The 19,283-nt window shown below is 48.7% G+C and overlaps 1 protein-coding gene across 1 annotated transcript in view; it reads right to left on the bottom strand.

Annotated features, from left to right (window-relative positions):
* PDIA5 (protein disulfide isomerase family A member 5) overlaps positions 1-17,586 on the bottom strand; it is a 90,337-nt gene extending 72,751 nt beyond the window's left edge. The window contains exon 1 of the mRNA XM_028091322.2: positions 17,407-17,586. Coding sequence (XP_027947123.1) covers positions 17,407-17,451 — 45 coding nt within the window. The 5' untranslated portion in view covers positions 17,452-17,586. The remainder of the gene's footprint in view (positions 1-17,406) is intronic.
* Between the last annotated feature and the right edge of the window lie 1,697 nt (positions 17,587-19,283).

The raw sequence follows: 19,283 nt of genomic DNA, 5'->3' as shown, positions 1-19,283 counted from the left end.
GGGGAAAGGAACGAGGCCAGGCCCAGTGCCCACCTGCCTGTGCAGTGCAGTGGCATGCCGTTGGGCCACTGACAGCAAAGTGTCTACAGCAGAAACCTCAAGCATCAAGTCTTCAGCTTCCTTTCTATCAAACCCAGTAAATCCCTTAGATCATCTAACCAACAGCCACCCTCACAGTAACCAAACCACTTTCCAGCCAGCCACCAAAGTCTCTGACCCGGCGTTCACCCTCACACAGCAGAGAACTTAAGCTTACAATAAGGAACGCCGGAGCAAACTGACTGCTTGCACACTATCACCCAGTATGATGCTAGGGTTCAACTGGGCACTGCCTGCAGCCACCCTGGTTTACAACTCCCTATGGAGGTGTCTCCTTCCCCCCTGTACCCATCCCTACCCCAACCCTAGACTGACTAAGAGCCCTGGAGGGCAGGGCCCAGCACAGTGCCTAGCCCCTTGAAAGCCCCCAGGAAATGTCTGCTGAGCATCATAACCACGATGAATCACACTGGTTACCACACTGCTGACCTCTACAGAGTTCACCCACTAGGAGCATGTCATAAAGTGAGTCCGTGGCAGCTCTTGGGAGACCCGAGAGGGACCACTGAAAGCAGACAGACAACAGCACAGTGATCATCTGGATTCAAGTGTCGTGGGAGAGTGTGGGTGGAGCCAACCTAGGGGTCTGGAAAGCCTGGCTCAAGAGCCTCCTCTGGCCATGCCCTTAGACTGGGCAGCCACCAGGGAGGCTGGGGGTGGAAGAACCAGCTGGGTGGCTGCCCAAGGGGAAAGAAATGGGTCTATCCAAGAGCCTCAGGGGGAAAACAAGAGAACTCAGTGATTATTCCTATGTAAGCAAGGAGGGAAGAGAGAAGAGGCTAAAATGATCCCAAGGGTTCTGGCTAGGTGTGCAGAACGAAAGTCAAAATGGAAGAACTGAGCAGCAGTGGCAGAAAGGCTCTCGTCTTCTGTTGAGGAAGGTGGTAGATAATATGCTCAGATGTGGACATGCGGACAGTACAGGCATCCTCCAGGCTGGAGAGTGAGCCCTGAGGCCAGTGAAGGCTCCAGGGTCGGCGTTCAGAGGGAGAAGACAAGGGAACACCTCAGTTGAGAGGAGGAAGAAGGACCGGGAGGAAGGTCAGGAAGGAGAAGGTGGGAAGTGCTGCATCAACACAGACCGGGGAGGAGACACACAGAAAATCGGGTGAGGGATCTGCAGGCAAGGCCATGGCAAAGTCCCCAGGGACATAATGAGCGAATCCTAGCAGCATGCGGGGAGGGCGGCCGGAAGCCGAGCTGCCTGGCAGAGAAAGCACACCCAGCCTGGGAGCTGGAGTGACAAGAGGCAGCAGCAGAGGTGGCCCAGCCGGTCAGGAGAAGGATGGGCGGTCTCCACCGCAGAGGGACGCGTGTGGGCATGGGAGAGCAGGACTGGCCTGGAGAGGCAGGATGAGGAGATTTGGGAGCAAGAGAGAAAACAGTCAGGAGAGCCAGATCCTGGGGCACCAGAAGGCTTGGTGTGCTAAGAGCTAAGATGGCAGGCTTGGCATCGCTGAGACGGGGAAGGATGAAAGGCCCCTTGGTGCCTGGCCTCAGACGGACTATCCCCTTAGCTCACAACCACAGGGCGGCCAGGAGGACAGCCCTTTCCTCCCTCCCCTAAGCCTCACCTCCAGCCACTTAACATTCTCCCTTCTCCTCCACGTCCGTCTATTTTAACCTTTGCAGTGTGCATGCTACTTCCTTTCCTTAAGATGCAGCTCCAGTGAGCCTCGGATCGCCTTGCGAAGCACCTTCCTGCAGACTTCCTAAGTCACAACCCACAAACCCTGATAACAAGAATAACAGGTAATGATGCACACACTCTCTGCTTTGTCAAACCCTCAGCAGGGAGAAGGCAGCGTTTGAGAAGCCAGCCACCTTCCCAGCCAGCCATGGAACTGTCCCTGGGTATGGCAGCCTCTTTACATTCTAAGTTACTAGCTTTGGTGTTAGAGGAGAGAAAAAAAATATCCCCTTTGTCCACCATCCAAACTCCTTCTGACCTTTCCCAATGATTGCTTTCTTTCTGCTCACCAACCCTCAGCTTCAACAGTATTTACATCAGGTCTGAGCTGCCCCATGGGCTGGGTTGAGGCCCATAACGCACCCCCCACACACACACCCCATGCACAGCAGACCACTGTCAGGAAGGACGGCTGCCCCTATTTCTGCTGCCAGGGAATCCAGGTCCCCAATGCCACCCTCAACCCCGTCACAGTGCATACCCCTCAGAACACCAGGCCCCTCCATCAGAGCCGCCTTGGCCCTCCGCCCCAGCCCCTCTTCCGAGCGCGGGAGCCCTTGCCCCACCTCCACCACAGCTGGAAGCAATGTGTCCTCTCATCTTCCAGACGCCCCGAGTGCTCTCCTGCCCTGCCCCTCGTATCAGGGCCAGCCTAGGAGCCCGCCCTCATCCTCCCGCTTTGAGCGATTCCCACCCCTCAGACACCAGGGAAAGAGCACTGCTTCTGGAGCCCAACAGACCTGGGGTCAAACCCAGGCGCCATCATTGACAACATGACCTCAGATGTTAGCAGCCCTCTCGGGGTGGCATCTCCCCACCCATAAAGTGGGGAGGATAGTACTGATACCTCCCCTGTGAGGCTGGCTGAGGATTAAATGAGGGGGAGAAAGTACATAGAGAACCTAACATAATGCTTGGCATACAGAAGTACATAATAATCGTAATTACCCTTATTAGTACTATTAGTGAGACAAATCACAGAGCAAGAACAGTGAAACAGGCACCACCTCTTCCTCTCCAGGGCCCTGGCTGCAATCAGGCAAAACAGCACGTCCAGGCAGGAAGGAGCATGCACGTACACACATTCAGGATATAAAACCTGAAATAATCACCCATCCGCATGGCAACCCAGACCAAGAGGCCACACAGCACATGTACAACACTCCTTGCAGATTTCATGCCCATTTGCCCCTCACCAAACCCAACAAGTGGGGCTAGCCTCATTCCACAGAAAAGGAAATTGAGGCTCAGAGAGGTTATATCACTTACCAAGATCACACAGTAGGTAAGCGGCGGAGCTAGGACTAGACCTCGGGTCTCCTAGCTCCTGGCCAGAGGCAGTCTATTTCTCTCAACCCCACAAGCTCCCTGGACCCAAGTGGAAAAGGAGCACCTCTTTCCCAGGCAGGGGCCTTCAGAGAGGCTGGAAAAACCCCAAACTTCCAGAATCCCATGGCAAGAAGGGATTTCTAACCCTCTGCTTCCTGTAAGGCCACAGTGCCCTGTTGTCTGCCCCAGTTCTCAGGATACTGGGGCAACTGGCCCAGATGCGCTGTTAATCAGAGCTCATGTACGGGACTATGCCCCTTTCTAGCTCCTTCTCTCCCTCTCTAACACATGGCACACATAAGCTCATCTCTTTTCTTTTTTTAAAGATTTTTTCCCCTTGAAAAAAAATAAATAAACAAAGATTTTATTTATTTGAGAGAGAGAGAGAGAAACAGCATGAGAGGGGAGAGGGTCAGAGGGAGAAGCAGGCTCCCTGCCGAGCAGGGAGTCCAATGCAGGGCTCGATCCCAGGACCCTGGGATCGTGACCTGAGCCAAAGGCAGTTGCTCAACCAACTGAGCCAGCCAGGCGCCCCAAGCTCATCTCTTTTCACTTAACCTCCCCCACCATCCCCACCTGACTAACGAGATAAAGAGTGGTACAATTCTAGAAAATAATAGGGAGAACACTCCTTGTCACACTACATCCTCGGCTTGAAAAAGCTCCAGATCTCCGGGGTGCATGCCAGCACCCTCATGTTCTCCGTAGCCGGGGAGGCTGGTGTTACAGATTCACTTTTCAATGCAGACCACGAAGCCAGAGGTATTTAGTTATGTAAAAGCAGCTTGCTAAAGGAAGAGGATTTGAAGACAGAAGTTTAGTATTTAGGAAAAAGGGTGGAGGTGGGACTTGACCTTTTTTGCTCTGTCACCTGAAAAAAGATACCCTTCTTATGTTGGGAGCTGTGAAGAAACCGGTTTAATTTAGTGTAACCCACATTTTGCTCAAAATAGTTTTCAAATGTCAGAATCTAAAAGTCTAGACTCTTAAGAAGCTGGTGGTAAAGGGATCCAGGAAAAATGTTAAAAACAGATGACCTGAACCAAAGGTCAGAGAACTCAAGCTGGCTGAGAATATAGAGCTGGAGGTTCGGGGAAAACAGCCAGAAACCCAAGTTGTACCTGGCTTTATTGACTGGTTGTGTGACCTTGGACAAGTCCTCTCTCTTCTCTAAGTGTCTGTAAAATGAAGGGGCCTAAATGATTTTTCCAAAGTGCTTTGCAACTGTGACATTTTGGCAAATCCATCCTCATGACCACTACCAGAGAAGTACCGCAAGGTAATTATACCTTGTGAAAAAAACTGCTGATTTTCTCTGAATAAGTGGCCACCCTCATTAAAAGCCACTCCTTTCAGTCTCCCTTACAGCAAGTGTGGCTATGTAACTAAATTCTGGTCCCTAGAATATAAGCAGAAGTGTGATGTGCAACTTTTAGGAACTGTTCCTGATAAAACATCTGGGTATTAGTCCCCTCCTCCCCTGCCAGATGGAATCAGGACAAGATGGCTGGAACTCAAGCAGCCACCTTCAGACAATGGGGAGAATGGACCTGTTAAAAGATGTAGAGTAGTAAGATAGAAGGTACCTGGGTCCCTGACCCACAGGGGTATATACTGGCCCTAGAACACTGCTTTCTAGCCTTCAACATGAGTGAAATATATGATCTTTGTAAGGTACTATCATTCTGGGTGTTCTGGCAGACATACAAATAGATCTTAAGCACCTACTGGAACAAAAACTAGAAAGAAATATTAACACCTGCTCCAGTTGGGATATTTCAAAGTGTGTAAGGCATTAAATCATGTGTTGTACTTCAGATAAATTGCTATAAGGAAGGAGACAGAGGGACTATCAAAGCCTTGATCTACTGTGTTCTTCCCAATTACCCGAGCTTCACTATGCCTGTTCTCATCAGGTATCTTGGTCACTTGGTGACAACTAACCACAAATGAAAGGAAAATTAGCTGGTGGCTCTTCAGTTTCCCTGCAACCTCAGCCCTTTACTACTAAGTGTGGGGGGGGGGGGAAGGGGGGACACTGCAGGAGACCAAAAGGCCTTGCAGTTCCCAGGCTTGAGCTGGGCTGGTTGGTTTCCCTGATACAGGACTCCTCTCCACATTCCTGCCATCTGCAGCCTCCAGGTAGCCCTCCAGAGCCAAGGATTCAAAACGCCGGAGGCTGTTCAACATAGTGGGCCCAAAAGGCTGTTAAGAACTAAATGTTTATATGTCCATGTCCTCCACACTACCATCTAATCCTGGATAGCTTCGGTCATTAGAAAGCATAAACTGCCCCCCATCCCAGGCCACTCTAGCAGCCCACCACACTCTGAAGGTGGTAAACACGTTCCTTCTTAGGATTCTGTAAGTGAAATACCTCAGTTCCTCACCTGTACCCTCAAGTCCCTCGCTGTCCTGAATGATCTACCTTAGACACAGCTGTGCTCATGACTCTCAGAGCTATCCCAGGCTGGCAGCAGACTTTTAGAGCTTGGAAAGAATAATGTGCTATATTACTAGAAGTTATTTTGGGAAATAAATACCTCTGCTTTCATAATTCAAAATTAATCTCAACACAAATCTTGACTGGTGGGTCACAGTTAAAAAGAAAAAAGCTGAGACACATCATTAATGAATCTCTTAAATTACGGTGCCCAAATGTCATACAGTGCTGGCAAAAGTACAATTCTCTTGGAAAGCTATTTGGCACCATGTATCAAGTATCTTAAAAGTGCTTATGCTCCTTGACTTGGTAATTCCACTTTTGGGACTCTGTCCTGAGGAAATTAGCAGAGGTTCTGACAGATGACTCACAGCGTCCTACTCGTAAGAGTCAAAAATTGTAAACAACCTAATACTCAAGAGCAGGGGAATGGTTATTTAGAGGAAACCACTCAACAGAATAACATAGCTATTCAGATGATGTTTTCAAAGACTGCACAATGAAAAATATTTGTTTTAATATTAAGTATTAAAAAACAAAATTCAGGGAGGCACCTGGGTGGCTCAGTCAGTTAAGGGTCTGCCTTCGGCTCAGGTCGTGATCCCAGGGTCCTGGGATGGAGCCCCCGTGTTGGACTGCCTGCTCAGCAGGGAGTCTGCTTCTCCTTCTGCCGCTCCCCACCACTTGTGTGCGGGCACTTGCTCTCTCAAATAACAGAAATACAAATTTTTTTAAAATAAAAATTAAATTAAAAACAATTCAAATGTACATGGTATGATTACAACCATACACAAAGTTATGCTCAGAAAAAGACTGGAAGAAAAAACGCACCAAACTAAAACTATATCCTTGGATAGATTTTATTCTTCTTCCCCTTTATCTATTTTTCTCAGTCACCATAATATGCATGTCCAATTTAAATCTTTAAAGAAAAAAGAAATTATCATCATTTGGACACCAACATGGAAACAATTAACAATCTCAAAGTATCACCCTACAAGCAAATATAACTTCAGAGGGCAGAAGCCTGGCAGAAACGTCCTTAACTAAGGGACCAATGCTAGCAACACTGGTAATGGGTAAAATTGACATCCTATGCCTCCAGACAGAACACACTGAATGGAAACATCACCCAAACTCCAGTTGAGGGGCACCTGGGTGGCTCAGTTGGTGAAGCGTCTGTCTTCGGCTCAGGTCATGATCTCAGGGTCCTGGGATCGAGCCCCGCATCGGGCTCCCTGCTCAGCGGGGAGCCTGCTTCTCCCTCTCCTTCTGTATACCACTCTGCCTACTTGTGCTCTCTCTCTCTGTCAAATAAATAAATAAAATCTTAAAAAAAAAAAGTTGAAGGACATTCTTAAAAATTATCAAGGTCACAAAAGACAAAGACTGAGAAACCGGTCCAGATTAAAGGAAACTAAAGAGATAGGACAATTAAATTCAACGTGTGATTCTGAACTGGGTTCTGAGCCAAATGCCACATTCCTGATTGTGATCATTGTACTGTGGTTATGTAAGAGAATATCCTTGCCTTTTAGGAAATACTGAAGTATTTAGGGGGCAAAGGAGCATCATGTATCTGAACTTTATAAATGTTGAGGGAGAATGTGATAAAACAAATGTGATAAAATGTTAATATGTGTGGAATCTGGGTACAGAGCAGATGGGAATCCTTTGTATTCTTCTTGCAACTCCTCTGTAAGTCTGAAATTAGAAAAAAAAAAACTTACCTAAAAAAAGAAAAAAAAAAAAAAAGATGCCCAGAACACAACAAGATACTGTCCCCACCTCTTCCTGAAACCCTCGGCAGGCCAGCCAGCACACACTGGTGGTACTTTCCCATGTAAGGAGACTGCTGCTCTGCCCTTCTTCCCTTCCCGCTGACTCTACTCCTCTGCTTACCTGACACTGTAGTTTTTTATAGGATCTATTATATGAAATCTGCAAAGCACTCTGCATGCGGCACATACCTAGAATGGCTTTGATGAGAGATAGAGAGAGAGAGAGAGAAATACAAAAGAACATTCATTTTTAAATATGGGAAATGTATGCCCCTTAATAAGACAAATTTTAAGCATCTGTCACCAACCACCATGGCTAAATGGCACTCTTTGCCAGGAATGAAGGCCTTACCACAAACCAAGTTTGGGAATTTCACCACTGATCCTTCCCAACGTGCAAATGTCTACCCAGCAGCCTTTGAAATAAAAACAAGCACTGTGAGTCCCTGAATGCAGTGTGTGCGCGCGCGTGCGTGCGTGCATGTGTGTGTGTGTCAGACACACAGAGAGGGCCTGGCCCTGAGTTGTGCACCCCTGACTAGCTGCAGCTGAGGAGCTAAATGTGCTTATTAAAAATGAGAGAGAGATGGGAAAGCACTGGCAAGGAACAGAACCCAAGAACGAATTCTTCAGTCCCCAAATCCAGGGCCCAGAGATGAGCCCATGATCATGACAATCCTCCAAGTACAGAGTGCCTACTCTGTGACCAGGAGCAGCTAAGCAATCCACATGCCTATCTCATTTAATTATCTTGGCAAGAGAACTCAGTAAGTCCTTTTGGTATATCTATTTTATAGGTAAGGAAACTGAGACAAGGAGGAGCTAAGAAACTTGCTGAGCATCACACAGCAAATAGGTGAGAGTGCAGTGACCCAGAGCCCAGTCCCACAGGCTCAGGTGCCCCGGCTGGAGCACAGAGACCACAGATTCCTGGAGCCACACACACCTCACTGCTTGCTCTTCTAAATACAAAGCCTGGTACGTTTCTTCTGCGTTGCTGCCTTTAAAAGCTACACCTTACACGTGGGCCACGCAGTACAGGGTTCCTCCCTTGCGTTCCCCACAGCATGTGGCTGTCAACAAGGGACAACTCAGGGTCAGGACAACTGATCCGAGAGCTTATAAAAACAGGTTTTCTTATCCTGAGATTGCAACTGCAGTGCATTTAACCAGGACTTAAGTCCCTAAAGCTTTTAATGTTTTGAAAAACCTCTCCGAGCGCCAAGAGGGCTTTGGGCTGCCTGCCAGCCTGGTGTGCCAGGCCTGCTAACAAGCAAGAGCTGGTTGGGGGAACAGTGAATCAGGCAGCAGGCAGGAAGGGAGAGCAGGTAAATTCCTACTCTGGAAATCCAACTCTACCTCAAAGCTCAGTTAATTGATAAGAAAATAACAATTCACGACCCATGGTGTACATCCATGCTTTTACATACGTTATCTCTCGCAGTTCTCTAACGTTGAGGGTTTAAACCAGTGTTTCCCACCCACTTCAGGCGTCACCCACGAGCCGAGTCACAAAATCAACTCAGTGGATTACCACCAGCATTTTTAAAATGACATTAACTAGAAAACCTCAGTATGTACCATAAATAGCAAGACTAAGTGTTCAGTAAAACATTTATATCTTTTGTACTGATGTACATATATACTTGGCTATAATGTGAAATGTACAGTTGTATTTGCAGCAGTCACAGTAAAAATACCTGAAAAACTCATAAACAATCTGCGTGGGAGGTCATGCTATCCCCACTTTAGAGACATGAAAACTGAGGCTCACAGAAGCGAAGGGACAGCCTTCAGGGGAAGCCTAAGACTTGCTTGACTTCTGAGCGTGCAAGTTAATATGAACATTTCCCAGTGGTATCCCTCCAGCCCTCTTGGCTCCCATGAGCTCCACCGAAAACAAGACTGGAGAGTCCAGCAAGTCCGCTTTCCCCTCCGGTGCAGCCATCAAGCGCAACCAACTGAAAAGAGCTGCAGCAACAACCTGATCCATCGTCCCCTGCTTCCTGCTTGCCCACAGTTCCCCACACGCCTTCAGAGGAAAGCAGAGCAGTGCATGCTCCAGCCCAGTGCCACCTTGCAGCGTCCCCAGTGTACATGGGCCATGACACGGGAGAGCATATGCCACACCACTCAGCCCAGACCCATGGCCTCGGCTGGCAAAACACCAGGCACAAAAACTTGTAAATCTGCCTGCTTTGTAGGCACAACAGCTCTAAGTATAGGTTTTTTAGAAATAGACTCCTGAGCCATATCCTTGAAGAACATCATCCCACAGATCCGGGGAGGCTGGGAATCCAACTGTACACATATCCCCTTGAAGGGGATTTGGATCCACAGCCAGGTTGGGAAACCTCTGCCACCCACCCATCTTTGGGCTCCACGTCACTCTGCTCTCCTTCACAGCCAGAATTTTCCATTTCCGCTCAGCCCCCATCCATTCCCCAGCCCCCTCAGATCTTCCCCTACCACCACACCAAGAAGATGCTGAGGGAGGACTCGCAGTGACTTCCACACGGATGACCCTACAGGCATGTCCTGTTCTCCTGTGCCTCAACTTCTTGAACCCCAGCGGGACACTCCTGGCCTCCCTCCTACCTCTCCAGCCACACCTCCTATCTTCTTTGCAATCCTTTGTCCCCAGCCTTTAAACGTTGAAGTTCCCCAGGGCTCACTTGCTCCACCTTATTTTCCTTCTCTACACTCTCCATGGGGGTCTCACCCACCTACAGAGGAGCACCCCTAAATTAACATGTCCAGCTCAGACCTCCCTCTTCGGCACCATATCCTCACATCCTGCTTACTCAGTGCTTCTTAAACTGGGGTCACATAGACTTCTCAAATGCTAAAAACCTAAATCTCATACAAAGAGATACTGAGCCTCTTTCAAAGTGTTACTGAGCTCTTAATAAGGGACCCACTAAAATAGTTACGTCAAAAAAGGATATAAGGGGGCGCCTGGGTGGCTCAGTCAGTTAAGCATCTGCCTTCTGCTCAGGTCATGATCCCAGGGGCCTGGGATCACATCGGGCTCCCAGCTCAGCGGGGAGCCTGCTTATCCCTCTCCCTCTGCCTCTCCCCCTGCCTGTGCTCTCTCTCTCTCTCAAATGAATAAATAAAATCTTTAGGGGAAAAAAAAGGATATAAGAAAAAAAAGACTTTAAAAATATGTCAAAAAAAGAAGTTATAAGAAACTAATATGCATATAGTTCCGGGTGGAGGGGGGGAAGAATCCTGTTAGAAGACTGCTAAATTCGATATAAAACTGGTTAACGTCCTGCAAGGCAATCACCTCTGGGTCTCTCTTCTCCACCAAAGAGAAATCATTTGTATCCTATCTTTCTGTAGAGTATGGGTCCTAAAGAATAATACACAAAGGTATATTTCCTAGAGCACCAGGTGGCCCTTAGGTGGCCTTCTTACACAATGCTCTAGTATGACATTAAAAAGACACTAAATCAGCTTTTCTTTCCAAGTTTTGGGATAATTCTTCTTTACACTGAGGTCTGTGAACTTGGGTGGGGAAAAGTTATGTTTATTTTCACTAAGCTCTAAATGAAATTTAGCCTTACCTTTATTACAAATGTAGGTAACAAACTACAGAAGCACTGGCAGGTGTCTGTGACTTTGCCACCAGCAGAAATCATATGTATTTTTTTGCCCTTATCCCCCAGAAGCCACATTTTTTCATAACAAAAGGTGCAGATATCTTGAAACACTGTTTATGCTCATCACTAAATATTACAGAAAATACCAAACCTGCCATTAGATCTTCCTAAATGATGCATTTATGAATATAAATATTATTTTTATCATATACTTGTTATAATATTTTGATAACTGTATTTCAGCATCATCGGTTTGCTTTGTAATCTTATGCATTGTTTTATACATTTAAAAACATTATTCTAAGAAAGGGTCTGTCCATAAGTCCTCAGAGAAGCCTTTCCTGACTCTCTGCATTAGTTAGGGACCTGTGTTACACATTCTTTTATCACCTTGTATTTCCTCTTTCCAGCATTTTACTACCTGAATTAATAAATTAGTGGCTGTCCCACTAGGCAATGGGAGGAAGGGATGGTGTCCATCTTATTTATCATTATGTTCCTACTGCCTCAGCATGGTATATCTGACTCGTAAGACTGTCAAGAAATATCTGTTTAAAAAAAAAAAAGAAAAAAGAAAGACCTGTGGGATGAATGAACATCTGTGACATGGGTAGCATGCAGATGCTTGTCCACATTCCTTAGAGATACAGAGCATGTACCATACTCTGCCCAGGACCTAACAAAGTCAGACCCCTTGACAAAAGCAAACTCACTTGTTCTTCACAAGCCTGCCCTACTTGGCCCAACAACAGAACTTTCCAGCCAACCCCACTTCTCAGCTCAGATACTAGATCACCTCTATGTTTCAGCCCCAGCAGAGGGCCCTCAACCTAGATCTCCATTAATACCTTCTAAAGCAAGGATTAAAGCATCTGCTCATAAGTAAAAGGCATCTGCTCATACGTTAAAGGCATCTGCTCAAGCCAAAGGGTTGGAGGGGGAAGTGGACACTCTACCCCGACCCCAAACAGCTACAATGAAATCAGGCACAGGCTCGCCATCAGGCCATCTGGAAACAGAGTGCACGTCAAACTGGGGGCTCAGGATGACCCTGGAGAATAAGAGACACCAAAAGGGTATTCTAACCCTACAGTCCATCTGAGTGTATTTAACCCCCCACCACATGATTAAAAGCTAATATTCAGAAGTGGTTTCACCAACACAGAATACGTGGAAATGTTTTGCAAACTCTAAAGCCCTCTACAAATGTGCCGAGTGTTGTGTAATTCTCATCAGCAGATCAACTGGGTAGCCAGAGGCTCTATTCAGTGCTGCAGGATGCGCCAGACAGCCCAGCCATGGGTGGGCATCGCTGCTCCTCCCTTCTCCCACTGGGACCTAAGATGCTAGGTCTGGGGAGGGTGGGAGTCAAAGAAACCGTGGAAGTCCTAGTAACATAAGAGAACTTAGGCTCCTTACATCCCATGCATCACTCTTTGACTTAGCCTCCAAAACCTGCCACCACCACCAAATGAGACCCGAGAGCCCCACAGAACAAAACCACAAAGCTGGGGCAAACCCTCAAGGGAGACAGTGTGGTTACTCTCATCATTCTCAAGAGAGGATCCACTTCCAGAAGAAAGGGAAGAGAAACACAGAGCACCTAAATCTTTAGCCCCTCGGCAGCCCCCACCCCCTCATCCAGAGGCTCTGCAGGGACCCACTGGGCGAGACAGAGTCCAGAGCCCAGCTCAGAGGAACTGTGACCGGGAGAGTACCAGCAGCAGAGCCCCCCAACTCCCAGCCTGAAGCCTCTGCTCACACCCCCTCTAGCCCTCTACTGCCACCACCTTCCAACTGGCTCCCCCAGCACCTCTCCTTCAGCTTGAGGTAACCGTCATGACTCCCATTTATTGGGCCCTCCCGCAGGCCGGCACTGTGCTGGGTGCTTCCTGTATTATCTTGGATGCTTTCAAAGAGGCAAATGGATATCAATAGCACCACTAACAGACAAGAAAACGGAGGCAGGGCCCAAGGTCACACAGCTCCTGAGTGTCAGGCTGGTTAAAAACCCATGTTCTATCCACGGCATCACACTTGACTTTATCTCCTAGATTACAGAGAAGAAAGTATTGTTCTGGGAAAATTAGTCCAGTCTCTTCCACTCCAACCCAAGCCTACACCGTGGACTGACTGCTCTTATTATTAAAAGAGCAGCTCTCATCATGTCTCTCCATTACCTATAGAAGCAAGTCCCCAAAGCTTTGCTAGTCATGTAAGGTTCTTTACAATCCACTTTTCCAATCTTATTCCCCCTCCCCAGACTCAAATCTTTCCTTCCACCCAGCCTGGCCCATAACTCCTCATTGCCTGTATTTCTGTCTCAGACAGTTTCCTTTCTCTGCCTGCAACACTGGTTCATGGACTGGGGACGACTGTGTGCCAGGGCCCGGGCTAGGTGCTGAGGACACAATGGACAGAACAGGGAGGACACCCCCCCACCCCCCATCTCAGAGCTCAGAGTCGGCCCTCGTTGTGAGGCATGAGCTAGGACCCTTCTCTGTGACTAGGTGCCCCTCGGCCCCACCCCTGCCCAAATCCCCAGCGCCCAGTGTCTGCCACCCTTACGGCCCCCAGGGATTCCTCCAGCTCACATGTCAGCTCCGTTTTAAAACTTCCTCTGTAATGTGTTTATTTCTGTGGGAAAAGTGTACTCCAGGTTCCAAAAAGCATTATAAATGGCAATTAGGTCCCCAGGCCAGCCCACAAAAGCCTATTAAATATATAATGGTGTAGAACCTAAATACGTGCACATTAAAAGCTCTGTGGGAGAGACCAGGGACCAACATCTCCTGCTTCCTGCACCGCCCCCTCCCCCACCGTCCCACCAGGTGGCAAGCGTCAAGCCACGGTCAAGGGCAGAGGCCAGAGCAGTGACTAGGGAGGAGGGAAGCAGGTGGAAGATGGGGGGACTGGGATGGCAGAGATGGAGCAGGAAGAAACCTGATTTATAATTCAGGAGCCTGGCACCAGGCCCAGCTCTGCCTTAACAAACACAGTGGCCTTGAGACCCTTCCCTCTCTCTAAGCCTCACTTTTCTAAAATGAAAGAGCTGAGTTATTACATCATTAGTTCTCAACCAACTGAGCTGGGTGACTTCACGTGCTCTCGGGCTCCGACAAGTCTCCACTCTGAGAACTGGAGGTAGACTACACCACAGGCAGCGAGGATGGTCTGGGGAAGGGGCAGCCGCAGAGAGGAGATGAGCTGGGCAGCAGGAAGGGGCAGTCAGCCGCAGGGGCACGGGCAGGACACAGCCTCCCCAGGCTGAGGGCAGAGACAGCCAGTGGGGAGGGAGGGGCTAGAACCGCCTTGTCCCAAGAGTTGACTGTGACTCTTTTCATCCCCATATTTTTGTGGGAGGCTGAGAGTCCGGCCCCAAAGGAACATTTTTTCCTTTATTAACTTTTCTGAACAAAAACTAATACATACTCATACAGAAAACTTGGGGAAACAGGAAAAAAAAAAAAAAGCACAAGCAAAGAAGTAAACAAACGGGGCGCCTGGGTGGCTCAGTCAGTTAAAACGTCTGCCTTCGGCTCAGGTCGTGATCCCAGGGTCCTGGGATCGAGCCCCGTATCGGGCTCCCTGCTCGGCGGGAAGCCTACTTCTCCCTCTCCCGCTCCCCCTGCTTGTGTTCCCCTCTCTCGCTGTGTTTCTCTGTCAAATAAATAAATAAAAATCTTTAAAAAAAATAAACATTTTAACAAAAGAAGTAAACAAACATCCCCCACAGCTGTGCCTTCCTGAACAATCTTTGTTGACATCATCCAAAATTCCTCAACCACTTATGTAGCTGTATCTTCAGCCACCCTGGGATTCATGTTGTACCCTGCTTCTCCCCTAATTATCACACTCAAGCACCTTTCCACATCCCTAGATTGTCTTCATAAGCATCATAAAATATTTTGATAATCATGGCATTCTAGTAAATATAAACATTCTTTATAAACATCACTTTCCATGGCATGGACAGGACCAAAAGTCATTTAAACCATGCCGTTATTGTTGAGCATTTAAGACATTTCCAAATTTTTGCTGGGGCGCCTGGGTGGCTCAGATGGTTAAGCATCTGCCTTCGGCTCAGGTCATGATCCCGGGGTCCTGGGATCGAGTCCCGCATCGGGCTCCCTGCTCCTTGGGAGCCTGCTTCTCCCTCTGCCTCTCTCTCTCTCTCTCTCTCTGTCTCTCATGAATAAATAAATAAAATCTTTAAAAAAAAAAAAAAGACATTTCCAAATTTTTGCTATTGTAAAAAATGTGGTAGGTATGTATCACTGTCCATGAATCTCTGTAGACCCCTTTATACTGCTTCATGTCCCTTGGGTCACAGCCTGGTGCTCTGCACATATCAGCTCTCAGTAAATATTGAGTGAACAAGGAAACCCAATACGCTCCCAAGGACCTGGGGAGCCCTTATCAGATGGACATAGAGTTTAAATTTACAGAGGCCCACCCTGGTATCCACCACCCACTCATTAAGGAGACTGCACCAATGACACCTGCTGAGCCGAGCTAGGGAGTGGGGAAAGGACAATGTCAACTTCATGCTGCAGATTCCCAGCTCTAGTGCTCTGGGCAAACCTACCCACCCTTCTGTACCTACAGGTGGAGGGCATCAGCAGACCTCAAAGGCCTTACTGGCTCCCCCACACTCCCTCCAGACTGTACAACCCACTGCCTCAAGAAAGCCAGGGCGGACATTCCTGCCAAATTAATGTGTGGGCCCCCTTCAATGGAGGCTCCCAGCCCTTCGCGTATTAGTGCTCACTGTCCTGTCTTTATTTGCTCACAGGACTGACTCCTCTGCCCAAACCAGGGCAACACCATGGAAGGTAGGGACAATCTGTGCTTTGCTCTCCATCCAAAATCCAATCCAGCGCCAAACAATGTGGCTGATAAATAAATGTTTGCTGAATGAAACTTCTTCCCAGTCAGATTCCCAAGTCCTGTATTTTTACAGGAGGCGGGGAGGGGGAGAAGAAAAGAGGAAAGCAGGACCCCCTAAAACAGGCCAAGTGCAAAGGCCTGATAAGGGCTCCCGCTGGAGCTGGCCCCCTCTGCCCAGTTCTGCAGGACCACCTGGCCTAGAGACCAGCCCAGGCCAGCTGGCTCCGGAAAACAGAATGCAAAAGAGATCATCCACACACAGACGCAGGTGAAGGGACACTGTCCCGCTCCAGACTAGTTCTCTCCCAGAGGGAGAAAGGTCAGAGCTAGGGGACAGGGAGCTTCCTTTCCCACCCACTTCCAGACAACCAGAAAAGACAGGGCCATTCCTCACTGGTGATCTGGAGGGTATCTGGAGATGGAAGCCAGGGTATCTGGAGATGGAAGTGTTCAAAGTAACTAAATCCACACTCCAGTTTTCCTCCTCATGTTGCCCAGCATCCTTGCCACACCCAAAAGAAAAAAACTGAAAAATCTGGGCTGGAGAGGGTGCTAGCAGCAGAAAGTTTTTCCCTGAAACTTCAGGAAAAAAGAAAAAAAGGAACCAAGATTGTCCTAAAACAAGGGAGACCAGAAGTTACGGAGACATGTGGAAACAGGCCACACTATCCCATCACACACCCACAGTAACACCACCGCCAAACCCGGAGCGCCCAGGGCACTGTGGCCGCACACATTCTGGCCACTTCTAGGGATGCCCTGGAGCCACCCCCACCCCCAACCCCGCCCTTCCAAGTGTAGCAAACTCCTCTCAGGGTCCACCACTCCCAGCACACTGGCCCACCCGTCTTTTACTCTTGTATGATGGTGCAATTCACAGAACTTCCTCCATCCGACCCCCTTAAATGGCCTTGTGAGGGGGGTGCCTTTACCGTCCCCATTTCAAGGATGAGGAGACTAAGTCAGATATATTAAATGATACCCCGTGTCACAAGCTAGAAAAGTGGCTGAGGGAAGAGCCAACGGCAGTTGGGTGTAGGAGCAGAACTCCTCCGCGGACCCCACCCAGCCCGCCCAGGGCGCCTGCAGGCGGGGACCCAGGCGGTGACCGGCAGTTTCCCGGCTGCTCGGGGTGGGAACCAAGAACAAGGTGGCCCTAAAGCAAGGTTTCCGGCAGTGCAGGTATAAAGCACCCCCATGCCACCCCGCAATCACACAGGTGCAGGGCCCAGAGTCTGGGCGCGGCGCACCTCCCAATCCGCGGGTGTCCCGCCCTGGGCGGCGGCTGCCCCCTGACTTGCACCCCCGCAAAGTTGTGCCAGCGGCGCAAGCATGCAGCGCGGCTCCCTCCAACCCCCGCGCCCTGGAGCGCTCCGCCAGGAGGGCACGAGGGCCGCCCCGCTGCCTCCCCCACGGCCACCGGCTCCCCGCCTGCCCCGCACGCCCCCACCCCGGGACTTGGAGGCTTCTCCCCGCACGTCCCGCGAGGGCCGGGAGCAGTGAGCGCGGACCCCAACGCGGGGCTCACGAGCCGCCCCCGCCCGGACCCCAGCTCCGCAGCCTCACCGAGATCGCCAGCAGCAGCAGCCATGCCCGCGCGACCCGCGCCATCCCTGCCGCCGCTGCCTACGGCGGGCTCCGCTCTGCACTCAGGCTCCCGCGCCCGCAGCTCCGTCGGGTCCAACAAGCCACGGCCACTTCCCAGCCTCTCCCCGCCTCCGAGTTCCCGGTGCCACGTCTGCCAAAGCATGCGCACCGGGCTGGGAGAGGCGGCCGGGAAGAGGTGCTTGCTGGGAGTCGTAGTTTGCTGCAAGGCTGGGCTGGGGGCCTCTAGCGTGGACTTGGCCCTAAGCGCACAGAGGCGCGTGAGTGGAGCGCGAAATAGCAAAGTCAGCCAGTAAGGGAAGGCAATTGATTTGCAGGGCTAAGGCTGTGCCTGAAGTCTCAGAAACAAGACCTCATTCAACTCACAAAAGTCAGTTTCATTTTCCCCACTTTGATGACGAAGAGGCAGCCCAGAGAATTTAAGTAATTTGACCCAAATCACACAGTTTGCAAAAGGGAGAGTCCAGTGCTGCTTGTGGAGGGTAGGAAAAGCTCACACCTACCCTGTCTTTTGTTCATTCAGAAACACTTTATTGAGCTACTGGAAAAGAGTTTGGCATTTCCTCAAAAAGTTACATGGATTACCATATGACCTAAAAATTCTGCTTCTAAGCATATACGTAAAAGAATTGGAAATAGGTATTCAAACAAATGTTTGTACACAAATGTTCCTAGCACCATTATTCACAATAGCCAAGAGTTTTCCAACTCAGGTGTTCATTGAGGGATTAATGGTTAACAAAATATGGTACATCCATACAATGGTATATTACTCAGGCATAAAAAGCAAGTACTGATGTGGGCTATAATGTGGGTGAACCTAGATAATATTATTTATTGCAATATTATGCTAAGAAAGAAGCCAGACACAAAAGATTGCATATTATATGATCACATTTATATGAAATATCCAGAAATAGGTAAATCCATAGGGACAGAAAGCAGATTAGAGATTGCCTAGGGCTGGTGGGGAGGAGGGTTTGTGAAGTGAATGCTCAGTGGGTACAGGATCTCCTTTGAGAGTGATAAAAATATTTTGGGAAGAGGTAATGGTTGGACAAAATTGTGAATGTACTAAACGTCATTGAATTGTCCATTTTAAAATGGTTACTTTTATATCATGTGAATTTTACCTCAAAATTCAAAAAAACCCCACAAAACTCTATTGGGACATCTGGATGGTTCAGTCAGTTAAGCATCTGCCTTTGACTCAGGTCATCATCCCAGGGTCCTGGGATCAGCCTCACACTGGGCTCCTTGCTCAGCGGGGAGCCTGCTTCTCCCTCTGCCTGCCACTTCCCCTGTTTGGGCTTGCTCTCTCTGTCAAATAAATAAATAAATAAAATCTTTAAAAAAAAACTCTATTGAACTCATTCCATGTGCTAAAACACATTAAAAAATGTTCATTGAACATCTACTACATCCTGAGGTTCAATATATACCATAGTGAGATGGACGAGGAAGTGCACAGACTGGGCTTAGTAGGTTATAGGTGAAAGATCTTTGCTTACTGTCTAGAGGTTCAAAGCTCAAAACCTAGAAGTCATCCTTGACTCACCGTCACTTCTCAACAGGCCTATCCAACCCATCACCATGTCCTGTCATTTCTACCTCTACAGTCTATCTCTTCTGCCACCTCCTGAGTCTAAGTCACTAACATGTCTTACCTAAGCAAGGGTAAAATCTCCTGATGCATTTCCTGCCTCTTCCTTCTCATACCTCCTATAATGCATTTGTTAATGTTAGTTGGAGCTTACCTGTCACTTGCCTGAAACCCTCCAGTGGCTTCCCATTGCCCTTAGAATGAAATTCAAACTCCTCCTCACGACCTGTAAGCC

The sequence above is a fragment of the Eumetopias jubatus genome, unplaced genomic scaffold, assembly GCF_037043125.1.
Source record: "Eumetopias jubatus isolate StellerSeaLion01/CBP00866 unplaced genomic scaffold, mEumJub1_p1.0 scaffold_1, whole genome shotgun sequence".
Taxonomy (NCBI): domain Eukaryota; kingdom Metazoa; phylum Chordata; class Mammalia; order Carnivora; family Otariidae; genus Eumetopias; species Eumetopias jubatus.
Note: the sequence above shows the minus strand (reverse complement) of the source record. Positions and strands in the feature narration are given on the sequence as shown.